This window comes from Fistularia commersonii, chromosome 1, assembly GCF_037954325.1.
Source record: "Fistularia commersonii isolate RoL2024-O1a breed Wild chromosome 1, RoL_Fcom_v1.0, whole genome shotgun sequence".
In the NCBI taxonomy this organism is placed as follows: domain Eukaryota; kingdom Metazoa; phylum Chordata; class Actinopteri; order Syngnathiformes; family Fistulariidae; genus Fistularia; species Fistularia commersonii.
The window spans coordinates 3,821,031-3,845,685 of NC_141284.1; the positions used below are offsets into that span (position 1 = coordinate 3,821,031).

The 24,655-nt window shown below is 44.4% G+C and overlaps 1 protein-coding gene across 1 annotated transcript in view; it reads right to left on the minus strand.

The window, feature by feature from the left end:
- Window positions 1–3,434: 3,434 nt before the first annotated feature.
- The window catches only part of gmds (GDP-mannose 4,6-dehydratase), a 167,414-nt gene continuing 146,193 nt past the window's right edge, over window positions 3,435–24,655 (minus strand). The window contains exons 10-11 of the mRNA XM_086144824.1: window positions 4,888–4,956; window positions 3,435–3,905 (exon numbers count right to left, since the gene is read on the minus strand). Of these exons, the coding sequence (XP_086000950.1) occupies window positions 3,843–3,905; window positions 4,888–4,956 (132 nt within the window). The 3' untranslated portion in view covers window positions 3,435–3,842. The remainder of the gene's footprint in view (window positions 3,906–4,887; window positions 4,957–24,655) is intronic.

Sequence of the window (24,655 nt, forward strand, 5' to 3'; positions counted from 1 at the left end):
GTCACGTCCACACACACACACACACTAACTTCCCAACCTGACAGACCCTTCAGTCCTTCATAACTGACACTATTTTCTGTTTCCTGTGTGTGTGTGTTTGTGTGTGTGAGAAAGCATACGCGCGTCCCCGTAGGCGCGCTCCCGGGGCCTCCGGTCGTTCCCATTCAAAATCAAATCACGCATGCGCAGTGTGTGGCTGGAGGAGATCAGAGGCGCCCCGTTTGAGTGATTGATCCCGTCACGTGACGCGTGTGATCGCGAAGATCAGAGCGAATGGAGGCTCGGGCTCCGCAGAGAAGCGCGAGGCCTTCGTGTCACTTCCGGGGTGACATCGCGTTCAATATCGATAATTTGAAAATTATTACCAACGTCGTTCATTAATTAAACTTTTATAAGCCACCAGGAAAAAAAATATTTTTACTGTACAAAAAATAAAAGAACATAAATATAGAGTGTTTGTATTGATATTCGCCTTTCATTATAAATATAGATATTCTTTTAATTTTTTTCATTAGCATTAATAACCAAATTTCAAACAAGAGCTCAAGCAGAAAAGTCATCAAAACCCATCAGCGCTTTTTTTAAACGTTAATAACGTAAAAAAATACATTTTAATATTCAGGTATTTCGCTTTTTTCCCCTTCAAAATAAAGACAGCATTAAGACTTCTTGTTCGCATCAAAATAAAAGTCCCGCGGGAGGTTTCATTTCTAATTATGAGATTAGGAGGAAAATATAAGACAAAACAAATTATATCAGATTTTTGGCTTGTTTTTTCTTTGTTATTTCCTCCTTCTGCGATGATTAATTACAAGGCGACACACACACACACACACACACACACACACACGGATCTGCTTGCGTGGCGAGCAGGTCTAAACCGGCTCCACCTGCAGCAGCTGCTCACACACTGATGCTCCAGAATTAAAAATAGAAGTCGGTCCTGACGGGATTATAAAGTGGGAAACGCTGCAAATCCGGTGTTTATTTAACGAGCTGGGATTAGAGATCCACTTAGAAGTCAGAGGGGACTTTTCATTTTCTAAGCCTCTGAATCCACTTTCCACGCGTGTTTTTTTTTTTAATCCTTCGAAGGCCCGAAGCCGCAGGATGCTTCTCCAAACCTGCGTGGATTAAAAAAAAACACACACACCTGGAGACACCTGGCGGAGGGATCTTTTTTTTTAAAGTGTTTTATGTTTTTTAAATTCCGTCCGAATCACGCAGGGAAAACGGCTCGACACGCGTGGACTCCGTCACGCGTGTACTGACTGAATTCGGCTGGACTTCAACGATATCTAAAAGAAGTCTGTTGACCCCAGGCGAGGAGGACTGTCCACACACACGTTTAGAAGTGTAGGTGTGCGTGTGTGTGTGTGTGTGTGTGAGTGTCTGTGTGTGAGTGTGTGAGTGTGTACGCGCCCCCCTACCCCACCACACACACACCTTTAGGGTAGAGACCCTTACAGTCTCGCGAGATTTGACAAGGACGTTTCTTGTCTGATCCGGAATTATCGTTATCTATTAGAAAGCAGTTAATTTAATTATTGGAAAAAAGACAGAAATAAATTCAGGAACGGAACTGGTTTATTTATAAACAGACTATTAATGGTTTTATATATTTGTGATATATATATAGAGAGAGTTTGTAATTAATGTTTTTCAACCACCGATTAAAGGTTAAAATGATATCCTAGGAAAAATAAATGCTCTTCGCATAATTCTACAGTAAAATAAACAAACGGGGGAAGTTTGGTCAGATTTACAGATTAAAACGAAGAGGAATTCACAAGTGATGTGAATTATCAACTGACGTTCCCGAATCCCCGAGGAACAATAATTCGTAATATAATTATAACAATATCAATAATAAATCACAATTATTTTGTAATAAATAACAACAGCCAAAGCGTCTCAGATTTAATCTGAGAGAAATGTCGTTTAATCCATCCGATTTTCTTCAACAAAACTACCGGAGTACGTATTTGCGAAACGCACTTGACAGTTTTCCTCCCTTGCGCTGGATTGAAGGCTTTTCAAAGGGCCAGGATTAAAAATCCCACGTGGATTTATAAATTAAAAAAATTATTATCATTATTATTATTTTTAAAATTTAATTTACAAGTTAAAACTAATTTTCAAGTTAAAAAAATATATTTGAAAAAATAAAGAAATATTTTTTTAATCAGTAATCCCGAACCACCTCCTAATCTCTAAAGTGGAACCCCGGGTTTCTCCTCCTCCTCCTCCTCCTCTTAGATCTTCCTCTCCCGCTGGTTTGGAAGGAAAAAGAAAAAGAGGAGAAGAAAGACTGAGGATGATCCGAGGTTACGGAAAGTCTCGGACCTCCTCGCGAGATTCAATCGACCGTCAGAGCTTCTTAATCTGCTTACATTGTTTATTTAGCTGCTCGGGATCTCTCTCTCTCTCTCTCTCTCTCTCTCTCTCTCTCTCCGTATTTCCCTCTTTTTTTGGGGGTTCACAAACCATCTTGATCCGGTTCCGGGCCTCTGCGCGCCGACGGAGAACCGGGATCAGGATCACACAACCGGCTAATTGTTGTCGAGGGGGGAACCGCTGCACCTGTGAGCGTGCGTGTGCGTGTGTGTGTGTTTGGGTATATGTGTGTGTGTGTGTTTGCTCAGCAGCGTCAGAACCACATCTGCTTCTGGTCAGGGAGCGGGGACGCACACACACACACATACACACACAAACACACACACGAAGGGGGGTGGGCACCGGACATACTAACTAAATAGTAATAGTTATAGAAGACATAGTAACTAAATTAATATTTCGATTAAGGGAGTTTTTTTCTTATTTTGAAAATCGGAAGCTTCTTTGAAGTCGAAAAGATCCCCGATTTGGAAAGAGCAAAATAAAGGAATCGTTTTTTTATATATATATAAATTATACACACACACACACACACACACACACACACGATGTAATATTAAGGATTCAAACTGCATACGGGTCTTCACGGATACATCACCGGAAGTGACGTCGGGATTATCAGACGCGCGAGGCCCCGGAACCGCCCGAGTCCCGTTCAATCTGCGGACACGGTGGAGTCTGACCGGAAGTGAGGTCATATCACAATTAAAAACAACACGGTCGATAAATTAAACGTGAAATGTTTTGTTTTTTTGCTGTCAGCTCATTAAAATGGATGTCTCTGATCCAAACATCCCACAGGAATCTGGATTAAAAGTTTAAATAAATAAATAAATTATTTGCCTATTTTTGTCAGATCCAGACACTGCCCCCTTCTTCCAAAAGGCGAAACAAACAATAAAGCTCTGCTCTCTGTTCAAAAGAGGAAGAAAAAAAAAAAGACTTGTACGTGTACATGCACACACACATAGGCAAAACAAAGAGCGCGCATGTATGCGTGCATGCATGTGCCAATCACAGACAGCGACACGCACAACAAGAAACAAAAGCAGCCTTTATTCGAGTCGAGTCATTTTTTCCAACAAATGGCGTCTTCTGACTTGGACCTTGATTATTATCTGAGTAATATTTACTCATAATTTCTGACCATAATAATCAATGACAAAAAAAAAACAAACAAACCGTAAGATGGACATGAATAAAACCTTCAGACAAATAAGATGTTTTACAGTAAAAAGGTTAACTTAAAAAAAAAAAAAAACAATTGACGATAAGAATTTAAATTAAAATAGAATTAAACAAACAATCATACTAAGGCCTCACTCACGGACAAACCCTTCATTTGGAAAGAAAAAAATACTAAAAAATAAAAAAAGGAATTGTTGGATCCAGGTGGGTCTGGGTAGAAGTTCCCCAGGGGCTCCGGGACGGTTCCCTGAGGGCCCTCAGGCGTTGGGGTTCCTCCTCATGAGCTGGACGTCAGCGTCGACCATCTCCTTCACCAGCTCCTGCAGACGGACGGAGCCCAGACTCCAGGTATTTGTGCAGGAAGGGAAGGCCGGGCACCACGACAAACCAACCACGGCGGCGACAGACGAGTAAATAAACACGTAATGATTGCTCTCGGATGATAAGCTTCTGGTTTTTGAAGACCTGAGTCATTTCTCTACAAGTCGTAAATAGAAATATTTATTTGGTAATAATAATAATGATAATAATAATAATAGTAATAATAATGATAATAAAAACGCTTTTTTTGAATAAATTGTGTCGTCAAGACAACAGAGGCTGGATAAAAAACAGGGTTTGTGGGTTTTTCGGAAAAAGAGTGGTTCATATATTCGTACAAGACGCCCCATACATTAAGTAATTATACAGTAAATACAATGTTACAGCATCACACACACGTACATCATAATATAATAAAAATGATAAAATTATAAACATAATATATAATAATAAATTGTAATAAAATGAAAAAAAATTCTAGGTTGCAGCAGAAACAGCCTTTCCCCTGATATTGAGATATTTATTTTAATATCATCTTCCGCACCCCCGCAGTTTCATTCCAGCGAGTCTTAACGAAGGGGGCGACTCCGACGTCAAATATTAAAAGACATAAATCAGCCGTCACTCTCTAAAAACTTTTAATATCCCGCTCATTTATCGGCATACGTGCGCGGACACACACACACACACACACGCACACAAACTGCTTCTTTTTCCCTTGTTGTCCTGGCAAACCTTCATAAATCTTTCTCGCGAGCGGTTTTATTTTGTTTGTCCAACCTTTATAAGGCAGAAAAAGCATGGATTTTTTTTTTCTAAAAAAAGCAGGGCATATATATATATATATATATGAGTAAATTTTGGGGCTGAAAAACAATTGTTATATTTCCATAACCTATTTTATTTTCCTTATATGTATGTTTACACATATCTAAAATGGATAAGGTTAGCTCCTTTGAGTGTGTAAAGTGGGCCACGCACCTCGAACGTCACCGTGGGCTTCCAACCCAACTTCTGATGTGCTTTACTGCTGTCACCTTGCAGGTAGTCCTGTGGAGACAAAGAGAAGGGGAAGGGGGGAGGAGAAGGAAGAGGGGGAAGAAGAGGAGGAGAAAGAAAAACAAATTATTCACTCGGCCTGATGGGTGAGCAGAGAACCCTCCGGTCGGCGGAGGCGTCAACGTCGTGATATAAAGATGTTCTGAACTCGACCCCGACGTCTGAGGGCTGACACACACACACACACACACACACACACACACACACACACACACGCACACACACAAGCACGCACGCACAACCCTATACATAAATACGTATAAATACACACATGCATTCACATTCTTTCTCTCCCTCTCTTGCAAACACACATGTACACACACACACAAATATGTGTAATTGTTCAAACACACACATGCAGTTACATGCATACATGAACAGACGTGCATAAAAACACACACAAAAACACACACACACACACACACACACTATCTCGGGGGGGGGGGAGTCTCAGTGTCAGACCATGATGAATTGTGGCACTCTGGTGGTGTAAGCCCCCCCCCCCCCCCCCACACACACACACATACACACACACACTCCCCCCCACACACTCCACCCCCCCCCGCCGTGTTCTGCAGCTGGTTCAGGACCCGCAGAGACCCCCCGCTGAAGACCACCGAGGAGACGACCCGCCGAGTGAAGCTTATAACGATAATAATGATAAATAACACAATAATAAAATAGTAATAACACAGACATGTCAGAGGTGGAGCTGGACGGCAGAGAGGAAAAATAAAAAATAAAACAATGAGAGCGATACGGCGTGTTGCTTCATGGTATTGACTTTTTTTAATGGGGTAAGGGTGGGGGTGCGTAATCCCGGGCAATCCGAAGCAGCCGCGATGCAGGTTTACTTTGATTTAAAGTCCGATGCAGTGCAGCGGCAGACGGCGTGAACAAGAACAATACAACGAAAAAAAAATGAAATCAAAATAAAATTAACATTGTGACGGCCGAGAGCGACTTTCGGCTTTATCGGAAAATCTGCTTTTGTGGGGGGGGGGGGATCCCATTGAGTTTACAGAATAATCTGACCGGCAATCACAAATGTATCGCTGTTCCTCGTCCGACTGGTGATTTCTTCCAGATTATTCTTTAGTGTTTTGCTTAATAAAGTCATTTGATGAGGATTTCACGATGTTTCCTGCCCAATTTTCCAGGTCGAATATCGGTAATTTCTCACAGATTATGAGATCTGGATCCGACGTCTGGGTCAGTTCTAGTTCACGTTCTTTACAACAATTTATAAAAACGGCATGAATCTGCGAACCACCTTCGAATTGTCTCGTCAACTTTAAATTCATGGATTATTCTAGTTCGAAATAAATTCGAAAGAAAAAATACCCTAATCCCAGTTTGGCGGGCGCCAACATTTCCCTGACTCAAACTCTGTTAAAGGCCACTTTTCTACCAAAAACGCAGCAGTTTAACGGCTCACAATGCTACATCTGCCACTGGGCGGAGCGTTTCTACGTTTTCAAGGAGTCTGCAAATGCGTAACCCAACCTCAGCAAACGGAGCGGTGCTGCCGGAGGTTGTTGGGGCGCAGTGCTACCTGGTTTGCTCAAGAGCCGAAGCAGCAGAGATGAAAATATGGCATCGGTAGAACCGGGGAGGAGAATTCTCCGTCCACATGGCGCAATGTTTATCAGCCCTGTCACCATGTTTGTTATTGTCTGATACAGAACTCGGATGTGAACTCTGCGCCGCCTCCTAGTGGAGGCGTTGCTTAACAACCAAGGTAAAGTATGTGGGCAGTGACGCTTGATTGCATTTGCTATTTACATGGACAACCCGGGCATGGATGGAGCTTAAGGCGGAACGATTTTTTTCAAGGTAGACTGTCTTGGTTGTTATTGTTCGGAAGCTAGTTCCTGCTCAGAGGCGTGTTTTTTTGGATAAAGGCGCATTCTTGGCACTTGTTTCGGCCATTTGAACAGTTGAAAGAAAATCAACCAAAAAAAAAAAAAACAAACAACCAAACTTCATTCACTTTCCGATAGATTTCCGATGTATCGGAATGTATCGTGTTTTTTTTTGGATCCAGGCGCAAACTCGCTGAATGGTTAGGCCATCTTTGCGCGTTCAATGCTCAAAACACTCGAAACAAAACAAACTTCGTAGACTTTCCGATGTATTTACCGACCGGATATCGAGATGCCAGGCTGCTGCCGGCTGCGCCCGCTGGTGGAAACATCGTGTAAGCGTGAAGGCCGCTTGCTTGAGCGTGGTGGGAGGGCGGCCGGCGTTCCGTCCACCGGCGCCAACAATCGGGTTAGACGGCGGTTTATCGCATGTTGCCGCGGGAGACCAAGCCCTCCTTCATGATTGTTTGCATAACAAAAGCACTTATTAAACCCAAACCACCCTTCTTCTGTTTCAAAATAAAAGCCCCAGGGCTGAAACAGGAAACTGCTGCAGCCAAGCAGACGATTATGTCACTTCCTGCGATGTCCTTTTTTTTTTTTTTAAATAAAAAAGCGTTTCCATTAAGCGGAGTTAAGACGCGGCAGCCGAGACAGCCTTCGGACGAGAAGACGACGGGGCGCGTTCGTCCCCACGACATGTTGTTTCTAGACGATCCTGTTACAGAGGAAGCCACGGCGCAGCAGGAACCTCCACCCCCGCCGCCGCCCCTCCACCCCGCATATTATTGGGCCCGGGTCGAGAACCCGGCCGAGCTCCGAGCCCCTCTTTTCTTTATTTTTAACCTCACGTGGGTTGAGCGGCGGCGGATGAAAGCGGCGACCCGAGTTTTCTCAGCAGGACAAACAGCCCTTTCTCATGTGAGCCGCTCGCTACATAACCAACCCCCCCCCCCCCCCCCCCCTCGCCGCCCCTCCACCCTTTTTTTTTTTTTTTTTTTTGGCTTCAAGGACAGAACTGGAAACTTTTTTTTCTTTTCTCTCTCTCTCTTTCAGACTAATTACCTTCAGCAATGAGACGTAATTCACTGCGGAGCTGAATGCAATCATTACTCTGTGCCGCAATTTAATTAAATAATGCACTTGCTTCATAATTATATTGATTAGATGGAAAACATTTGGGAAGGGGGGGCGGAGGGAGTGAAAAAAAAAAAAAAAGAGAAATCAAGTGGCCCAGTCAGGAGCACAGAAGCCGGTTTGTTCGCCGGGCCGTCGGAGTTCATGGTTCCTCCGGTAGCTGGAGAGGTCGGTTTGGGATTCGTGTGAAAGTGCCCGTGTGTTCCCGCCGCCGGCCCCCGGGACGCTCCGGACGGCGGCCACCTTCAAACCGGCGCCGTTTCTCGTTCTCTCGCCGAAGCCGGCTGATTAGAGCCGACTGCAGCCGCGACCCCGACCCGACCCCCCCTTTCCCGCCCCGGGGGCCGGCGCTACCACGACAGGCTTCAAATAGAAACGTCTTGTCCTTCGGGCCGCTCCCCTTAGGAGTCGCCACAGCCAATCATCTCGCCATCATCTAACTCACAGCCAATCATCTGCCTCCGTCTCGCCGACAGCCATGGAATCTAACCCTCTCCTCTCACACCAACTGACTCCATGACCTCTTTCCCTTCATCCATAAATCTCCTCTTTGGTGTTCCTCCTGACCTCCTGCCTGGCAGCTCCAACCTCAGCATCCTTCAACCCAGAACTTCACTCCGCCTCCTCTGTCTATGTTCAGACCATCTCAGTCTGACTTTATCTCCAGAACATCTCACATGTGCCGTCCCTCTGATGGACTCATTTGATCCTATATACAGTCTAAATACAGTATCGCACTACCTCATCCATTCATGCTCTAACTCTGCTATCTTTCTTATCCTTGTTGGTCCCAGCCTGCACACACCCTGCAAATTTTTGTTCACTTATTTCATTCTCATCATTGCTATTGTCACTATTTATATTGTCTTTCAGATTTGGTTGTGTATTTTCCACCCTTACTGTTCCTTTATGTTGTCCATTATTATCCCTGATGTTGTTGCTGTTGTTGTTGTTGCTGCTGTCTATTTATTTGTGGATGTCTTGCTGTTTTCTGTCTCGCTATTTAAATCTATATTCATATTTATTTTACTTTTTTTATTTTTTGACATTATAGCTGTGATGCTACTGTGACAAAGCAATTTCCCCTATGGGGATCAATAAAGTTTATCTTGTCTTATATATATATATATATACATATATGTTGCTTGGATTACCTGCAAATTAGCATGATGTCATCTGAGAAGTTAGCATGTTCTTATAGAAGAAAATCACGCTGAAATTCCCCCCCAAAGTTTTTTTCTTTTTTCAGAATTTTAAAAAAATTGTGAAAAATTAGTCAAAATTCACAAGAAATGGCTACAAAAAAAAGTTGTGAAAATATCCAGAAAGAATTGTTATAGAATTCGAGAATTTGAGGATAAGTAGGATGTTTCCAGAAGAATTGAAAAGAGACAAAAACTTCAGGGAACAAATTGCAGAAAAAAGATGTAGAATAAGAGAAAAATAAAAGAGAAAAAAATTCCTGAAAAAAAAATCCAAAAAAGGAAAAAAAAAAAAGAAAAAAAAACAGAAATGAATGATCGTATGACTAAGCAAGGCATTTTATAAATGTTGTGACACATGAGCAAAAAATGCCAAAAACCTTTGATGGGGGAGGGGGGCACCCGTATACTCATGAACTTTTTATTATTTATTCAATAAAATGTGACAAATCAAGGGGTTTGGTCGGCCATTTCGGGCTGAAATGCGGTATCTGATTAAAAAAAAAAAAGAAAAAAAGAATACTTTGTGAGTTTCACATCATCGGCCTTGGAGGAAGGACTTGGAGTACGAGCAGAATTTTCCTTCTAACTCCTAATGAGGGGTCGTAGATGAGATGAGCGGTCAAAAGCAGGAGCCGCCTCAACGCATCATGAGAGCAGCCGCGTCTACAAGAGGGTAAACAAACATGGCCGACGGTTGGCTGGTTTTAGCGCAGCTACCTGTTTGTTAGCGCGGCTATCTGCTCTTTCCTCCATTGCTGGAGTCTCGCTAGGTAGGTAAACTTTGCCATCTGTTGTCTTAACATTTCCGTTAAATCCCGCGTGCTCGCAGCCGGAGGCGGCAAGTTGCGATCGAGTCGGCCTTCGGACGTCTCAATCGAAAGCGGGTGCAGCCGTGTTCGAAATGTCGAAACTACAACAAGGGGAGGAGGAAGAGCAGTGTATCTTCGTCAACTGTCAGGCCGTCCGGGGCCCGGGAAAGGGACGTCGGCGGAATCGGACTCCTATCCGCTAAATCTGCCGCCTTAAGACGCCACCGCATGGCCTTTTCTTGGCGTCCAGGAAGCCGATCCAGCGCTCTCTCTTTCGGGATTCCGGGCAGGTGACAGACAACCTCTGTCTGGAGTACGAGGAGGAGGAGGTGGGGAGAAAAAAAAAAAAAAAGTCTTGCCTTCGGTACGGCTAACGAGAAGCGTCCCGCGGCCGAGTGAACTCACCCCGAACAGAGCATGTAGCGAATAATTCACCGTGAACGACTAACAGATGGGGGCACAATATAATCTTCATATGGATCCGATTTGGAGCCGAACCCGACATTTCGGTACATCCTGTCTCAGCGCGGCACTCTGCCCATGTCTGAAAGTATGCGGCAGGAGGAGGAGGAGGAGGAGGAAGAAGAGGAGGGTGGTAGGGTGGATGGGGGGGTTTAAAAAAAAAAAAAAAAAAAAAAACGGAGGCGAGGGTTGACGAATAGCGCTGAACTCGCCGCGCTACTTGCGCCAGACGCCCAGTGTGCGTGTCAAACCTCCCGGATCAGCCAGGATCCACCGGAGCCTGTTTCCAATTATTCGGACGCTGGTTTGGTGACTCACCACCTGCTCGCGCTCAACATCTTCAAACCTCGCATTCAGGCTACGCTAGCTGCTCTTGTAGGTTCTTTTACTAAAACTATTACGGTATCGCATCGGCTGTTAGCATGTTAGCATGGGGTGTCAAGCTCATTTTCACAGAGGGCCACATCAGCCCTCAACGGGCCACATGTAATGGTAACAGTATGAATATAACCAAATATAATGTAAAATAAATGTAACTACACCTGAACGGTAAATAACTCATTCAAATCCAAATTGCTTTTCTCTTCCTGGACATTTTGGGATCATTTGTATTTCTCTATTCCACTTGTTGAAAATGGTGTTAATGTGGATACGGGGGATGGCGTCACTTTGCGGGTAACAATTGAATTGTGGGAAATGTGGCCAATGCACGTGTTAGACTTATTCATTTTAAGACAATCAGATCATCTGAACCCGCGGGCCTCGAGTTTGACAAATGTATCTTAGCGCTGCTGTCGTTATTAGCATGAGATCATTAGCGCCTCTCAATCACACGCTCGCTTTATATCTTTCTCTCTCCTTCTTTTACCCCTGCCGGTCGAGGTAGAAGGCTGCCGGGATCAGCGAAAGTTTCTGCCTGGTGAAAAAGGCAGTTTTTCCACGCAGCTGTTGCCAACTGCTTGCTCATGGGTGGAACGTAGAGTTTCTGTCAATCATCTTAAAGAACGTGGTCCGGACCGCCTCTGCACGGAAAGTGTCACCAGACATCTGCGTCGTGATTCGGCGTCGTGTAAATAAAACCTGATTTGACTTCTCCACACGGCAGCTTCGGAACCTGTTTTCACTTTGGCTGCATTTCTGCTTCTATTAAAAACATGTATGGCCGTTTGTTCCTCTCTGTTCTCCACGTCGAATTAACAGGAACCTCTAGAACATCTTCCACTTCCTGCCGCCATCAAACTTTCCAGTCGCGGGTTGAGGGGAGACGCCATAATGTGTCCCTTTGACAGACCCGTCGCCTAGCAGCTTATCTCAAAGCTAGCAAGATGTCAGACCCACCAAGCTAATTCATCCTATTTGCACGTGTACAACGGTTGCGATGGATATTTATCTAATTCACAAACCGCTATAAATCGGAATGAACGCCATCTATTTTGTGCTTCGAGTTTACCAGATGTATTCACGCTTGCGCGATTGAAAACCAAAGTTAGCCAGTGGGTCCTGTGCTAGCAAAACATGACAAGGCAGCGGCTACCGGCGATGCTAATCACTCACTGAAGAGTCTAAAATGAGTTACAAGAAAAATTGCGTTTGGTGGTATTTTAGGTTTGTAAAATGTAATAGCGGCGGCGCACTAGCGAAGCGGTTAGCGCTACAAATCTACAAAATGAACGATCTTCCAACGTCGGCTCGTTATTTCAAACTAGGCATGCTATACGGTGTCATATCAACAACGTGTGCATCTGAACGACTGGGTTAGGAGTCTTTAAATATAATCACAAAATGAGTTTACATTATTTTACCAATGGACATATTTAGGTGAATCGGCACCATATGCTGCAATGCTTTTTTTCCCCGCTCGGTATCGCAGGCAAGAACCCAGGAGAGGAGGTAGAAAAAGATGCTAGCACCTAGCTCAGATAGAAAAAGGCTTCGATTGGTAGCCTCACGCAACACACGAAGCAGATATTGTTATGATAATAATGATGTAACTTGTCTTAATATATTAAGTGAGCATATGTCAGGTTCCTCCTTGGGGGGGGGTTAAGTTCTCAACGCAACGGCTAACGTTCCCGGAGTCATTGTATCCTTGGCTGACTCTTTCACTGCAAGGTCAAACCGCTAGCATTTGTTTTTTTCCCGCCCTGCTATTCAAGGTGGCCCCTCCCTCTAACCCCCCCACTCCGTTTCCCCCCGACACGCTCCTCTCTAATAAAAACGAGGGGCCGTAAAGAATAATCCTTAAAAATGTGCGAGGCGGCGGCGGACGAGTGCAGCGCCGACCACGCTCCATAAAGCACACAGGCAGTAAAAGGCGTCCGAGGGCAGGCATTTAACGCGACGGAATTCTGGTATCGTTGCTGTGGCTCGCAATAAATCACAAAGGGGTGGGGGCTTAAACCCCCCCCCCCCCCCGAGCATGTATGGACACACACACACACACATACAACACTAGCGGGGGATAGGTAAGAAGTTGAATGTCACTTTATTTTTCTTCCAACTGGAAACACACCCACTTACGGGACGCAGATCAAACGTTCCCTGAACGCCCCCCCCCCCCGTCTCTGCGGGGCGGCCTGCTGGGAGCTTGTGATGTGGTTTTGGAAGTCCAGTAGCGTCTCTGCTATTTGTACAGTAGTGGACATGAAGCCGCCAAGACCCCGGACATCAAAAGGGATCTGATAAGGGCGGCCGGGAGCGCGGCAAGAGCCCGGAGCCCACGGCCCCCGCGTCCACCCCCAAATGTTCCGGCCGTGTCCCCGACCTTTGACCCTGCGGGTTTATTTTTTTTTTTTGGATGGGACAACCCCTCCCCTTCTCCCCAAACCATCCGTCCCACGGTATTTTATACCACAACGATGGAGACGGCTGGAAAAAAGGGATCATAGAAGTGGCTGGGAGCCCAGGTGTGTGTGTGTGCAGGTGAGAACACACTCCCGGGAGACACACCCCGCTTCTTTAGGGCCAAGTCACAAATCTGTCACTGGTCAGGAACACACCTCCGCCAGCATCGCATCAACTTATCCCTGTCTTGAAAAGCACAAAAGACCCCCAGTTTTCAGGCGGGTGGGAGGCAGGGGTCGGGGTGTGAAATAAGAGACTTTGGTAGTAACGTGCATGACATCGCAGTTCACTGTAAATATTATAAAACGTGCTTTGGCAAGACTTGGGCGAGCCGCCGCTCTTTTCCCTTATGCGTGTGTGACTGAATCAAAGTGTATAATTAGACTTGATTTTCCAATCGTAAACAAAAAAAAATAATGTCCGTGTCTCCCGGCCTCGGGGGTCAGCAGGTCCCCCCACGGGGCTGGGGGGTGGGGGGGTGGGGGGTGGGGGGTCCCGGCATCAACCTGATGGGTCGTGAGAAGACCGGCGCGAATCGGGAGCTCACCAATGTTTGCTTTCCCCCGTGGCTCTCCGTAATCCCTGCTCCTCTGGAAATACCGGGTGCTGCCCGGTTGGGAGTCTATAAGCTCGCGGCTAACGCAAACTAAAGATGAGAAGTTAAGTGAAGCTAAATACTCGAGCAAACTAAAGCTGAGGCCAAAATATGCTAATTAGCCAGCTAAAGCTAAATTGTAGGGTTTTTATGTTTTTGGACCACAAGTGCACAAGTTAACTCGCAAATTACAAGTTAAGTGTGTCGAGCTAATTTAAGCTAATGAGCTAAAGCCAACAAAAGCAATAAATTCTAATCAGCTAATTCACCGAAGCCATCATGCCAAAGCTAACTACTGAAGGAGAATCAAAGCTAAGATGATTTAGTGACTCGGCCCAACTGGAGAAGACTAAATTAGGCTAACTAAACAAAGACGACCAAAGCTACGTTGCTGGGACAAACTTAAGCTAAATAAATACAGCTAATTAGATCGTCAACTGACAATTTTATGCAAAAGATCATCAACGGGCATACCCAAAGCGAAATAACTGATGGTCATTCCGCCCGATTGAAGATGACTACCTTGGGCTAGCTAAAGCTAAAGCAGACAAATGCTCACCAATCAACTGATGAGATGATGGAAAATCATCCGATTTTTTTCAAGTCACGCAACAAGTCCTGTTGTATTCGGGTGATGCAGATGCGGCTGATGCACCAGGAGGACGGGTTCCTGGACCGGGCAGGGGTATCGCATTTACCAATCACACGCTTTGACTGAAGATCCAAACAACATTAGTTGTAACTCCACTCCATCTCGCACCATGTGACTTGGAAAAGTCGATCACCAGAAAGGCAAGACAACACTCCTTTCTTTAACAACTCCAGATTTGTGCGCATTTATACACATTTGTGCAGGGGTGCCCAATATGTCGATCGCGATTCGTCACTTGACTGACAGCTGGTGTGTCCAATCTGACCTTTTCTGGCACAGACGTCACTGCGGATGCGCAAACAACGCGTTCTAGCAAGCTAGCGAGTTAGCCTCCAATTTATGTTTCCTGAATATATACTGAATGCTGAGTATATATATACATATATATTCACCATTTTTAGTGGAGGTAGATCATGTTTACATTTGAAAAGTAGCTCACAAGGCCAAAAAGTGTGGGCACCCCCGGTATACTGCTAGCTTAAAGCTACCATCATGGCATTATACTTGGACTCAGACTTGAGACTGACTCGGGAGTCGCAAAACAATATTTTGGTCCCGCCTCTGAAGTGAACCTCAATTCCTATGACCTTGAAATTGATTTTGTGTCAATATTTTTATTTTTTCTCCCTGACCTGAAAAGGTAATTAAAGTAAAATTCCGGAATACCTCTAGTGACTTGAATTGTTTACTCCGCCTTTGAATTTAGAGCCAATAAGACATTGTTGCAATACGTTTTTAATGAATCACAGGCTGAGGTGTCTCCAGGAATCCAAGACAGTTACGAGCCACTCCCAGGTTGGGGGTCAAAGGTCGGGGACGGTGTGCGAGCGAGACTTTAGCGCAGTGTGAGTTATAGCTCAGGTTTCCTTCCCTGCCTCCCCGTGCAGCATGGCCTGTGCACAATGTGTTAAGTGACCTCTAAGGGGTGGCCCTGTCATCCTGATGAGTACATACACTACACATTTTACACTCCCCCATGCACACACACGCAAGTGCACCCCCCCCACACACACACACACCCAAAAGCACACAATGACACACATGGCAGCCCTTAAATCTGAAAGTGTAAACTTCTCCAAATTCACCACCGTAATGTAACAGACAATCATGGCTGCCAGTTGCAATAATTGGAACGTTCCATTTTCCCGGGGGCGCGGGGGGGTGCTAAGCGTCTCGGGATGTTACACGTGTCATGCAGATTTTATGTGTTTCTGAAACGGACCGTGACATTTTTAGGGGCCGCTATCAAGCTGCACGGGCACAGCTCCTTGGCTATACCCACGTCAGAGAATAATCATGACACGTGTGTGTGCATGTGTGTGTGCGGGGGTGGTTTGACTCATTCTGAAAGCCGCATAAAATATTTTAGTTATCCTAGCATACTGTATCGTACCATACCATGTCGAATTGCACCAGACCTTAATGTACCACATTGTATTGTACTGTACTGAATACTTGCACTGCAGAATACTAAATCATACTATACGTTACAGTACCATGTACTATACTGTATAGAACAATATTATATCATATTACAGACTTGCAAAAAATTGCTATCTTGGTAGACAAACATTATCCAATATTTTAAGACTTTGTGCAAAGTGCTAACCAAAGTTCTTCTGACGTCAAATTGACATCCGATGAAGCTGCATATAATTTGCAATTTGCTACATTATACTATGCTATGCAGGACTATACAATGCTAAACTGTACTGAAGTGTACAAAACTATCTTATCCAATGCCATGCTACAATTCAAAATATCATATTATACTGTAGTAAGGTCTAGTATGGTATACTGTTGCGTGCTATCCTATACGTTATGCAATGCTATGCTATACTATACTAAACTGTACTATACTATGCTATACTGTACTAAGCTGTACTATACTATGCTATTCTCTACTCTAGTAAAGTGTACTATACTATGCTATGCTATACTGGGCTATATATATACTATATATGTACTAAACTGTACAATACTATAATATAAAATGCTATGCTGAACTGAACAATACTATTCTGTACTAAACTCTACTAAGCAATACTGTAGCATACAATACTGTAGTATGCTATACGATGCTATGTTATGTTATCTTATACTATGCTATGCTATACAATGCTAAACTGTACAACACTATGATATGCTGTATAATACAAACTTATACTATAATGTAGTAAACTCTACTATATTGTACAATGCTAAGCTATACTCTACTAGCCTCTATGCTATTCAATGTTATACTATGCTACTGTCATGAGCCAGTCTTGTTTACTTTCAATAAAGCAGTACTTTTACAGCTAATTTTCTTAATTGCAATTTGCCGACAGTACTTTGACTGAATACCAAAGCAGTATTTAGTCAATTTCTTAGAATTTTATAGAGGTTTGCGAAAGTACAAAAGTACAAAACAAGTCAGGACTTTCAAAATAAAGCCATGACAACCCGTCTGCTTCGTAGCGCATCCGTCAAAATCCCACACTGCTGACTTTACCAAAAACTTTACGGGGGGGGGTGCTAATGAGCCCCTTCAGCGCAAGATCTTTTTAAACACACACACACACACACACACACACACACACACACACACACACACCACGTCTAATACGAGAGTGTTTTCGAGTATTTACAACCAACCTCCTCCCGACATGTGACTGAAGGAGCAGCTAACCTAGCATTATGCTGGGAAAAACAACAGGAAACAATTAGCGGGGCAGCGGCGTGAATCTCCACAGGAAAACAGTAAAAGTCGCTTGTGGTCAGTCCAAAAGCCCAAACATCACACACACACACACACACACACACACATACACAGTCATTTACTTCGTCACCCCCCCACACAAATTTACCCTCCCCCCTCCCGTCCTGTGGCTCCGTTGTGTTGACAAAACTCCATCAGTGCTCATTTAAATTCCCCCGGGGGAGGGCGACTCGGGGGTGTGGGTATGCGGCGTGATAAATATTTTGCCGGCTGAGGACACACTCGACACACACACTCCGGCCTCTGGATCTGACGGCCGATGATGCGAGTTGCCCCGAGGGGTGTTTGGCAACGCTTGGCGGGGAGATCCGCGCGGACGTGGGGCGTTCACTGTCAAGATAGCAGCGGAGGGGTGGGTGGGGCAGATTTACAGCCATTAGCAAAGGATAAATTTATGTTTGTGTGTGTGTGTGTGTGTGTGTGTGTGTGTGTGTGCCCCCGCGTCCAAGGATAATCTCTTAATGTGTGAAGTTTATAGAAATGAATAGGAAAATATCGCACATTTGCACATCTGGATATAAATGCATTTGCAGACACACACACACACACACACACACACACACACACACACACACACACACACTGAGTGCATAACCACAGCGGAGCTGGACTCCTCACTACTGTTCCACAGAGCTGTTCCCGACCTCCCCTTCCTCCTGTATTCTATTATTCCTGCGGACGGGAAACAGATCATAATTCCTGGAGTCAGCAGAAAGCTGCAGACTGAGGGAGTGAGGGTTGGAGGGAGGGGGCGAGACTGTGTGTGTGTGTGTGTGTGTGTGTGTGTGAGTGTGTGTGTGCGTGTGGGGTGCTCAGGTGACTGTTGGCTACGACTGAGGTCAAGCTGAAGCGGGGCAGTTAAGTCATTTCCAGTGAAAAGTGAAATGTGTGTTTAGTCTGTTTGCGCTTTTGTATAATATAGTTTGGGTGAAACAGCGCTTTGTGTGCCTCCGCATGTGCGCGCACACGTGTGTGTGTGTGTGTGTGTGTGTGCACGGCGGGTGTTTAGCATTTCTATCAGCCTCTGGGTGTTTCATATTTCAGGAGACATCAAAAGGCAAACATAATTCCCCTTCTTTAAACAACATTTTGAACAATCTTACGGAGAGAAGAGAGAGAGGCTAAAGCAGGGAGAGGAAAATGAAAATGAAAGTTCTTTTCAATCTGGGTTTGGTTTGTGGAGCCGGATTAGAAGCCGCTCTTCACCTGGGATTACGGGAGGCTTCGTCCTGCGACGTTAAGGATTTGAACTTCATTTAAATGATTGAATAATATAAATACATATATATAATGCTCAAAAAAAACATAAAGGGGACACTTAACACAATGTAACGCCAAGTCAGTCACACTTGTGTGAAATCAAGTCAATTATTTTCACTTGTTTTAAGGATATTACGTCAACGTTGGATCAGCCTGTAGTTTGTTTTTCCGCTTACGTTCTGAGCGTGACTCCGATTCCACACCTCCGTGGGTTCATACATTTGATTTCTATTGATCGTTTTTGTGTGATTTTGTTGTCAGCACAATCAACTGTGTAAAGAACAATTTAATACAAATATTTCATTCATTCAGATTGAGGATGTTATTTTAGTGTTCCCTTCATTTTTTTGAGCATATATATATATGTATATATATGTATATAAAGAAAAAAGTGGATCTGGATCAAAACTTTCTTTTATGTCATTATATCATGACAATTATTTTTTTTACAATTTTGACTAAATTTGAAGCTATTTCTTTCAAATCTCTTATATTTGGGGAAATTGATAAAACCCTTTAAGGAAATTTTTAAGAAATGTATTCTAAAATTCCTTTATTTTTAACAGGATTTCAACTCAACTTTTTTTTTCATTTTTTTCAAATTATCTGGAATTTTCAAAAAAGTTCAAATCCCCCCAATTTCTTTTCAAATATTTTAAATATATGACAACTTATTTATTTTGTAGTTTTCAGGACATGTGTCACTGAACTCTGGAGTCTATATCCAGTATATATATACAAAAGAAAAGTGGATCTAGATTAAAACTGTCTTTTTCATCATTATATAATGACAACAATTTTTTTCAATTTTGACAAAATTTGAGATTATTTCTTTCTTTAGGGAAAATGATAAAATCCTCTAAGGAAATTTTAAAGAAATGTATTCTAAAATTTCTTTATTTTTGACATGATTTCAACTCAACTTTTTTTTTTTTTTTCCAAATTATCTGGATTTTTCAAAAAAATGTTGAAATCCCCCCCCCAATTTTTTTTTTTAAATATTTCAAATATACGAAAACTTATTTCTTTTGAATTTTCAGAGCAACGTCTTCCTTAAGACTGGAATCGAAATGATCTCACGCGGCGCCTGTGCAAATAAAGACGATGAAGAGCGAGTTGCCCTCGGAGCGGAGAGCCGGGCCTGAGCGGACATGCCTTCCACTTCTGGGTTGACACGTTTTCAATCCCGGCCTCCTTCCTCCTCCTCGCCTCCGTCTCCACCCTGGGGAGGAGAAGGCTGGTGTCGACGCCGGAGGAGGAAGGAGAGGAGGTGGGGTGACACATGGCGAGGATGAGGGAACAGTCCTCTATAGACAGCACCTCCGCCAGAACGGCGTTTCCTCTCCGAGCAGCATTCCTCGCCTTATCGGCCCCCGAGATCTGCCCTCCTCATCGTGCCCAAACAGGGAGAGCCTCGACCGGAGCGAGCGAGCGAAGGGCGGGTGGAGGAGGTGGAGAGGGAGAGGGAGAGAGTGATAAAGGGAGGTGGAGATTCATCGTTTCCCTCCATCGCTCTGTCCGTCTTGTCAGCTGGCGATGGACCGATAAGGGCCGCGGGAGAAAAACTGTTTTTTAAATTGATTTTTTTTTTTTTTTTTTTTTTTATATAATACATTCAGTACAATTTTATTTTTTTATTCCGCTATTATAATTCTTTTTTTTTATTATTTGACCTAACTGCTGTGCGTTAGGTTTTATCATTTTCCCTAAAGAAAGAAATAATCTCAAATTTTGTCAAAATTGAAAAAAATTGTTGTCATTATATAATGATGAAAAAGACAGTTTTAATCTAGATCCACTTTTCTTTTGTATATATATACTGGATATAGACTCCAGAGTTCAGTGACACATTTTTTTTTTTTGTTGTAAATAATAAACCAAAGACAAATTTTTTATTGTGCTATCATAATTTTTTATTTTTTTTTATTTTACAATTATTTGACCTAACTGCTGTGCGTTCATTCTACTCGGATGAAATATTTTCATTTGAAATTAATATTTTGAATGAACAGACTGAATGTTTCAGAATTTCCTGAAAAACTCTGTGGAAAAAAAAAAAAAATCTCATTAAAAGAATCCCTTAATTCCTTAGATATAAAAGGTAATACTTTTATTATTGTTACTGCATGAGTTTTTTTAAATTGCTGTTTTTTGCTTTTTTCCTTGCAATATTTTCACAAAATCTAGTAAAAACTTTTTTTTCCCGATGGGAAAATCTGGAATCTGGAAAAGAAAATAATTCATTTTTTTTTTTTTTGTAAATAATAAACCGAAGACAAATTTTTTATTGTGCTATCATAATTTTTTATTTTTTTTTATTTTACAATTATTTGACCTAACTGCTGTGCGTTCATTCTACTCGGATGAAATATTTTCATTTGAAATTAATATTTTGAATGAACAGACTGAATGTTTCAGAATTTCCTGAAAAACTCTGTGGAAAAAAAAAAAAAATCTCATTAAAAGAATCCCTTAATTCCTTAGATATAAAAGGTAATACTTTTATTATTGTTACTGCATGAGTTTTTTTAAATTGCTGTTTTTTGCTTTTTTCCTTGCAATATTTTCACAAAATCTAGTAAAAACTTTTTTTTCCCGATGGGAAAATCTGGAATCTGGAAAAGAAAATAATTCATTTTTTTTTTTTTGTAAATAATAAACCGAAGACAAAATTTTGAGGGGGGAAGTATTTGTTAACGAACGATTTGGCCGTCAAATCCAGCCCTGAGCTGCAGACGGGGATCCGTGCAGCCTTGGGGGGGACATTTAAGGGTTCCTCAACCCGAAACACCTCCAGGAGTTTCCCTTTAACGCCTCCTTAGGAAACCCCGCTGCTGATTTAAAGCTCCCTCTCTTGAAGTGGTTCTGGAGACAACACTTGTTAAGCAGGAACAATCCGCCGAGGACCCGGGTTGTTTTTTTTTTTTTTTTTTTTCGGAAGGGGGGGTTGGGGGAGGGACTGGAAGAAAAACATATAGGCCTTAAATTGTGAAGGCGGGACGGAGGATTTATGGGCTCTGGCACCGACGCGGAGTCGGGCCGTGGGAGGGAAGGCGGCGTGATGGACAGGCGAGCTCGGAGAGTGATTGAGTGAGAAGGAGAAATAAATTGAGCGGCGGGTGGATGGAGGGGGCGGGGGGGAGGAGGAGGAGTAATGCAATGAAGCAGTCTGAGGGTTACAGGAATGTGAGGTGGGGGCGTGAGTTCAGGAAGGTTCGAGTGTGTGTGTGTGTGTGTGTGTGAGAGAGGGTGTTTCTAGAAAAAAAAAAGACAGATCGCAGCCCCCAGAATTAATTACGCAATCAAGATAACAAGCCAGGGAAAGACATTAGCGGGGTCACGCGGCAATTAACCCTTTACTCCCGATCACACACACACACACACATGCAAACACACATATGCACGGGATTTCAAAAGGACCTCTCCAAATGTCACCTGAGCAGGAAAACGACAAATTATTTTGTTTCGGAGGAAGAGGCGGGCCTGCAGCGACACAGCGACTACCTGCAAGGAGTCCGCCGCCGCCGCCGCCGCCGCCGCCGCCGCTGCCGCCGCCGCCTTGGTTGTTTACAGTGTGATATTGAGCGTGGGGGTGGAGGAGGAGGAGGGGTGGGTTAGAGTGGAGTCGGATGTGGTTCACACATTCCACCGCCGACTCAGATTACACAGCAGGAAACACCGGCCCTGCAGGACACACACTGCCCGACGCACTGATTTACACACACATACACACACGCGGAGTCAAGAGGGACACTTGTGTGTGTGTGTGTGTGTGGGGAAGGAGGGGTGTAAACAAAAGAAGAAATCTCAGTGTCTTGCTCAGTCCTTCGCTCACTTTCCTCCTTCCTTCCTGCCTCTTCACGGCGATGCAATGCGCGGGAAGTCGAAAACCTCCAAACCGTTAACGTCATCGGACCGACACTCGTTTCTTTTTCGCCCCGTTTGTTCTCCGATCCCCGTCTTCGCTACCTTCTTTTGTCCAAACTATAAATGTTTGCACCAAAAGGAAAAAAAAACAAAACGACAACAAGCTGACGATTGATTGGTCGTAATGAGCGGCGGGAGGGGGTCGGGGGTCAGGGGTCGCAGCTGACCCGAATCGGCGAGAACGACGGCGGCTCCGTTCCTCCACCGCGGCCTCGCCGGAGTCTGGTTTTCTGATTATCCGACATGGGAGAAGCAGACTTCCTCCGTCGGGTCTTTTTTAAAGGAGGCAGGTTCTACCAGAACCTGGGTTTTCACCCCCCCCCCTACAGCCCAACCCCTCGGTTTGCTCCATTTTATTATTTTGGACCAACAACCCCCCCTTTAACCCGTCCCTGAAAGAAAAACAAGGCGGCTCTTACATCCACTGCAGCTGTTTTTCCTCCATTTTTTTTTTCGGGGATCGTTCCTCGCCGCGGCCCCGGTCGCCAAACCCCGCCCCCGCCGTGACACTGAGTTCCATTGGGGGAAATAATAATTTTTTTTTTTTAAACGCCATTTTTTTTTTTTTTTGCTATCTTTTAATTGTCTCTCTATATTTACACTGCTCAAAAAAATAAAGGGAACACTTAAAAAACACATCCTAGATCTAAATGAATGAAATATTCTGATGAAATACTTTGCTCTTTACACAGTTGAATGTGCTGACAACAAAATCACACAAAAATGATCAATGGAAATCAATTGTATCAACCCATGGAGGTCTGATTAGGAATCGCACTCAAAATTAAAGTGTAAAAACAAACTCCAGGCTGATCCAACTTTGATGTAATGTCCTTAAAACAAGTCAAAATGAATCTGTGTTGCTTCCTGAGTGGACACTATGATTTCACACAAGTGTGATTGACTTGGAGCTACATTGTGTTGTTCAAGTGTTCCCTTTATTTTTTTGAGCAGTATATATTCATATCCGTATTTATTGATACTGTAATTGTTGCGCTGCTGTGATGCAAGAATTTCCCCTATATGTATATCTTATTTTTTGGGGGTGCATATGATGCAAACTGGCGTTGGAGGCGGAGCCTCTGTCCACTGCTCTGTGGCGTTCTAGTCCGAGCGCCGGGTCGCAGACGGAAAGGGGCGGAGCTTCAGGTTTCCTTTCACGACGAACACAATTCCAGTCTCAGGTTAGCGTGCGTTTTTCCCCCCGAACCGATGAAATCGGCCACTTCCTGTTTGGAGTCCTGGGCGTCCGGACGTAAAAAAAACAACTTTTATATTTCAACATGTGTGTGCGCCCCCTACTGGCCGGACCGGATATGACACCCCTTGAGGGGCCGACTGAGAGGTCGCCGTTCTGTCACCACGGCGGCAACGACAGCGTCGATTCCCGGAGGCGGAGACGCTCAGAATACTTAATCCGCCGATCATGACGCGGATCGGCTCGGAGGCCCGACGCTCGTCCCCCTCCGGCGAGCCGCCGCAAAGAACTCTGGGTGATCAACCCCAGCTGGGACAGGAACCGACACGACCCCCCCAACCCCCACCCCCGCACCCGCCCGTCCGTCTGGCAGGTTTCTTTCGTCAAGCCCGGCGCCGAGCGCCGCTGATAACGATGGAATCCCGGACCGGCCGTCCCCCCCCGGAACCGCCGAGCCCGACGGCGGCCAACAAACTGCCGCAAGGTGCCGGGGACGCGGCGATCTATCACGCCGTGGACGGCGATGGGATTCCGGTATGGCGTGGAGGGAGGGGGACTAACTAGGGGCTCCGTGTAGATACCGAAGTGCGACGGTTCACATGATCCGGAGATTTCCGTCCCGTTTTCCCTGCCTTTTCTGCACGCCGTTTTCCTGCGGCGACGCGGCTGCAGCGTCTCTTACTCGCTGTCAGGGAGCAGAACCGGGTCAGCCTGTGGGCTGGACGGCCGAGGGGCCCAGGGTGGTTCCGCTCTGACGGTAGGAGGAAACTCCTTCAGGAAATACCAGACTGCCAGACACACACACACACACACACACACACACACACAATCCACAGGCTCTCTTTCTCCTACAGTTGCACTCAAAGCTCCAGCAGAAAAAAAAAAAAAAATCCTGGAAAAAGAAGGCCGACTCTCTCGTCTCGATCCCGCCTCGAAGACCGCGCGCCCGAACGCCACCTTTGCTCGGAACGCCTC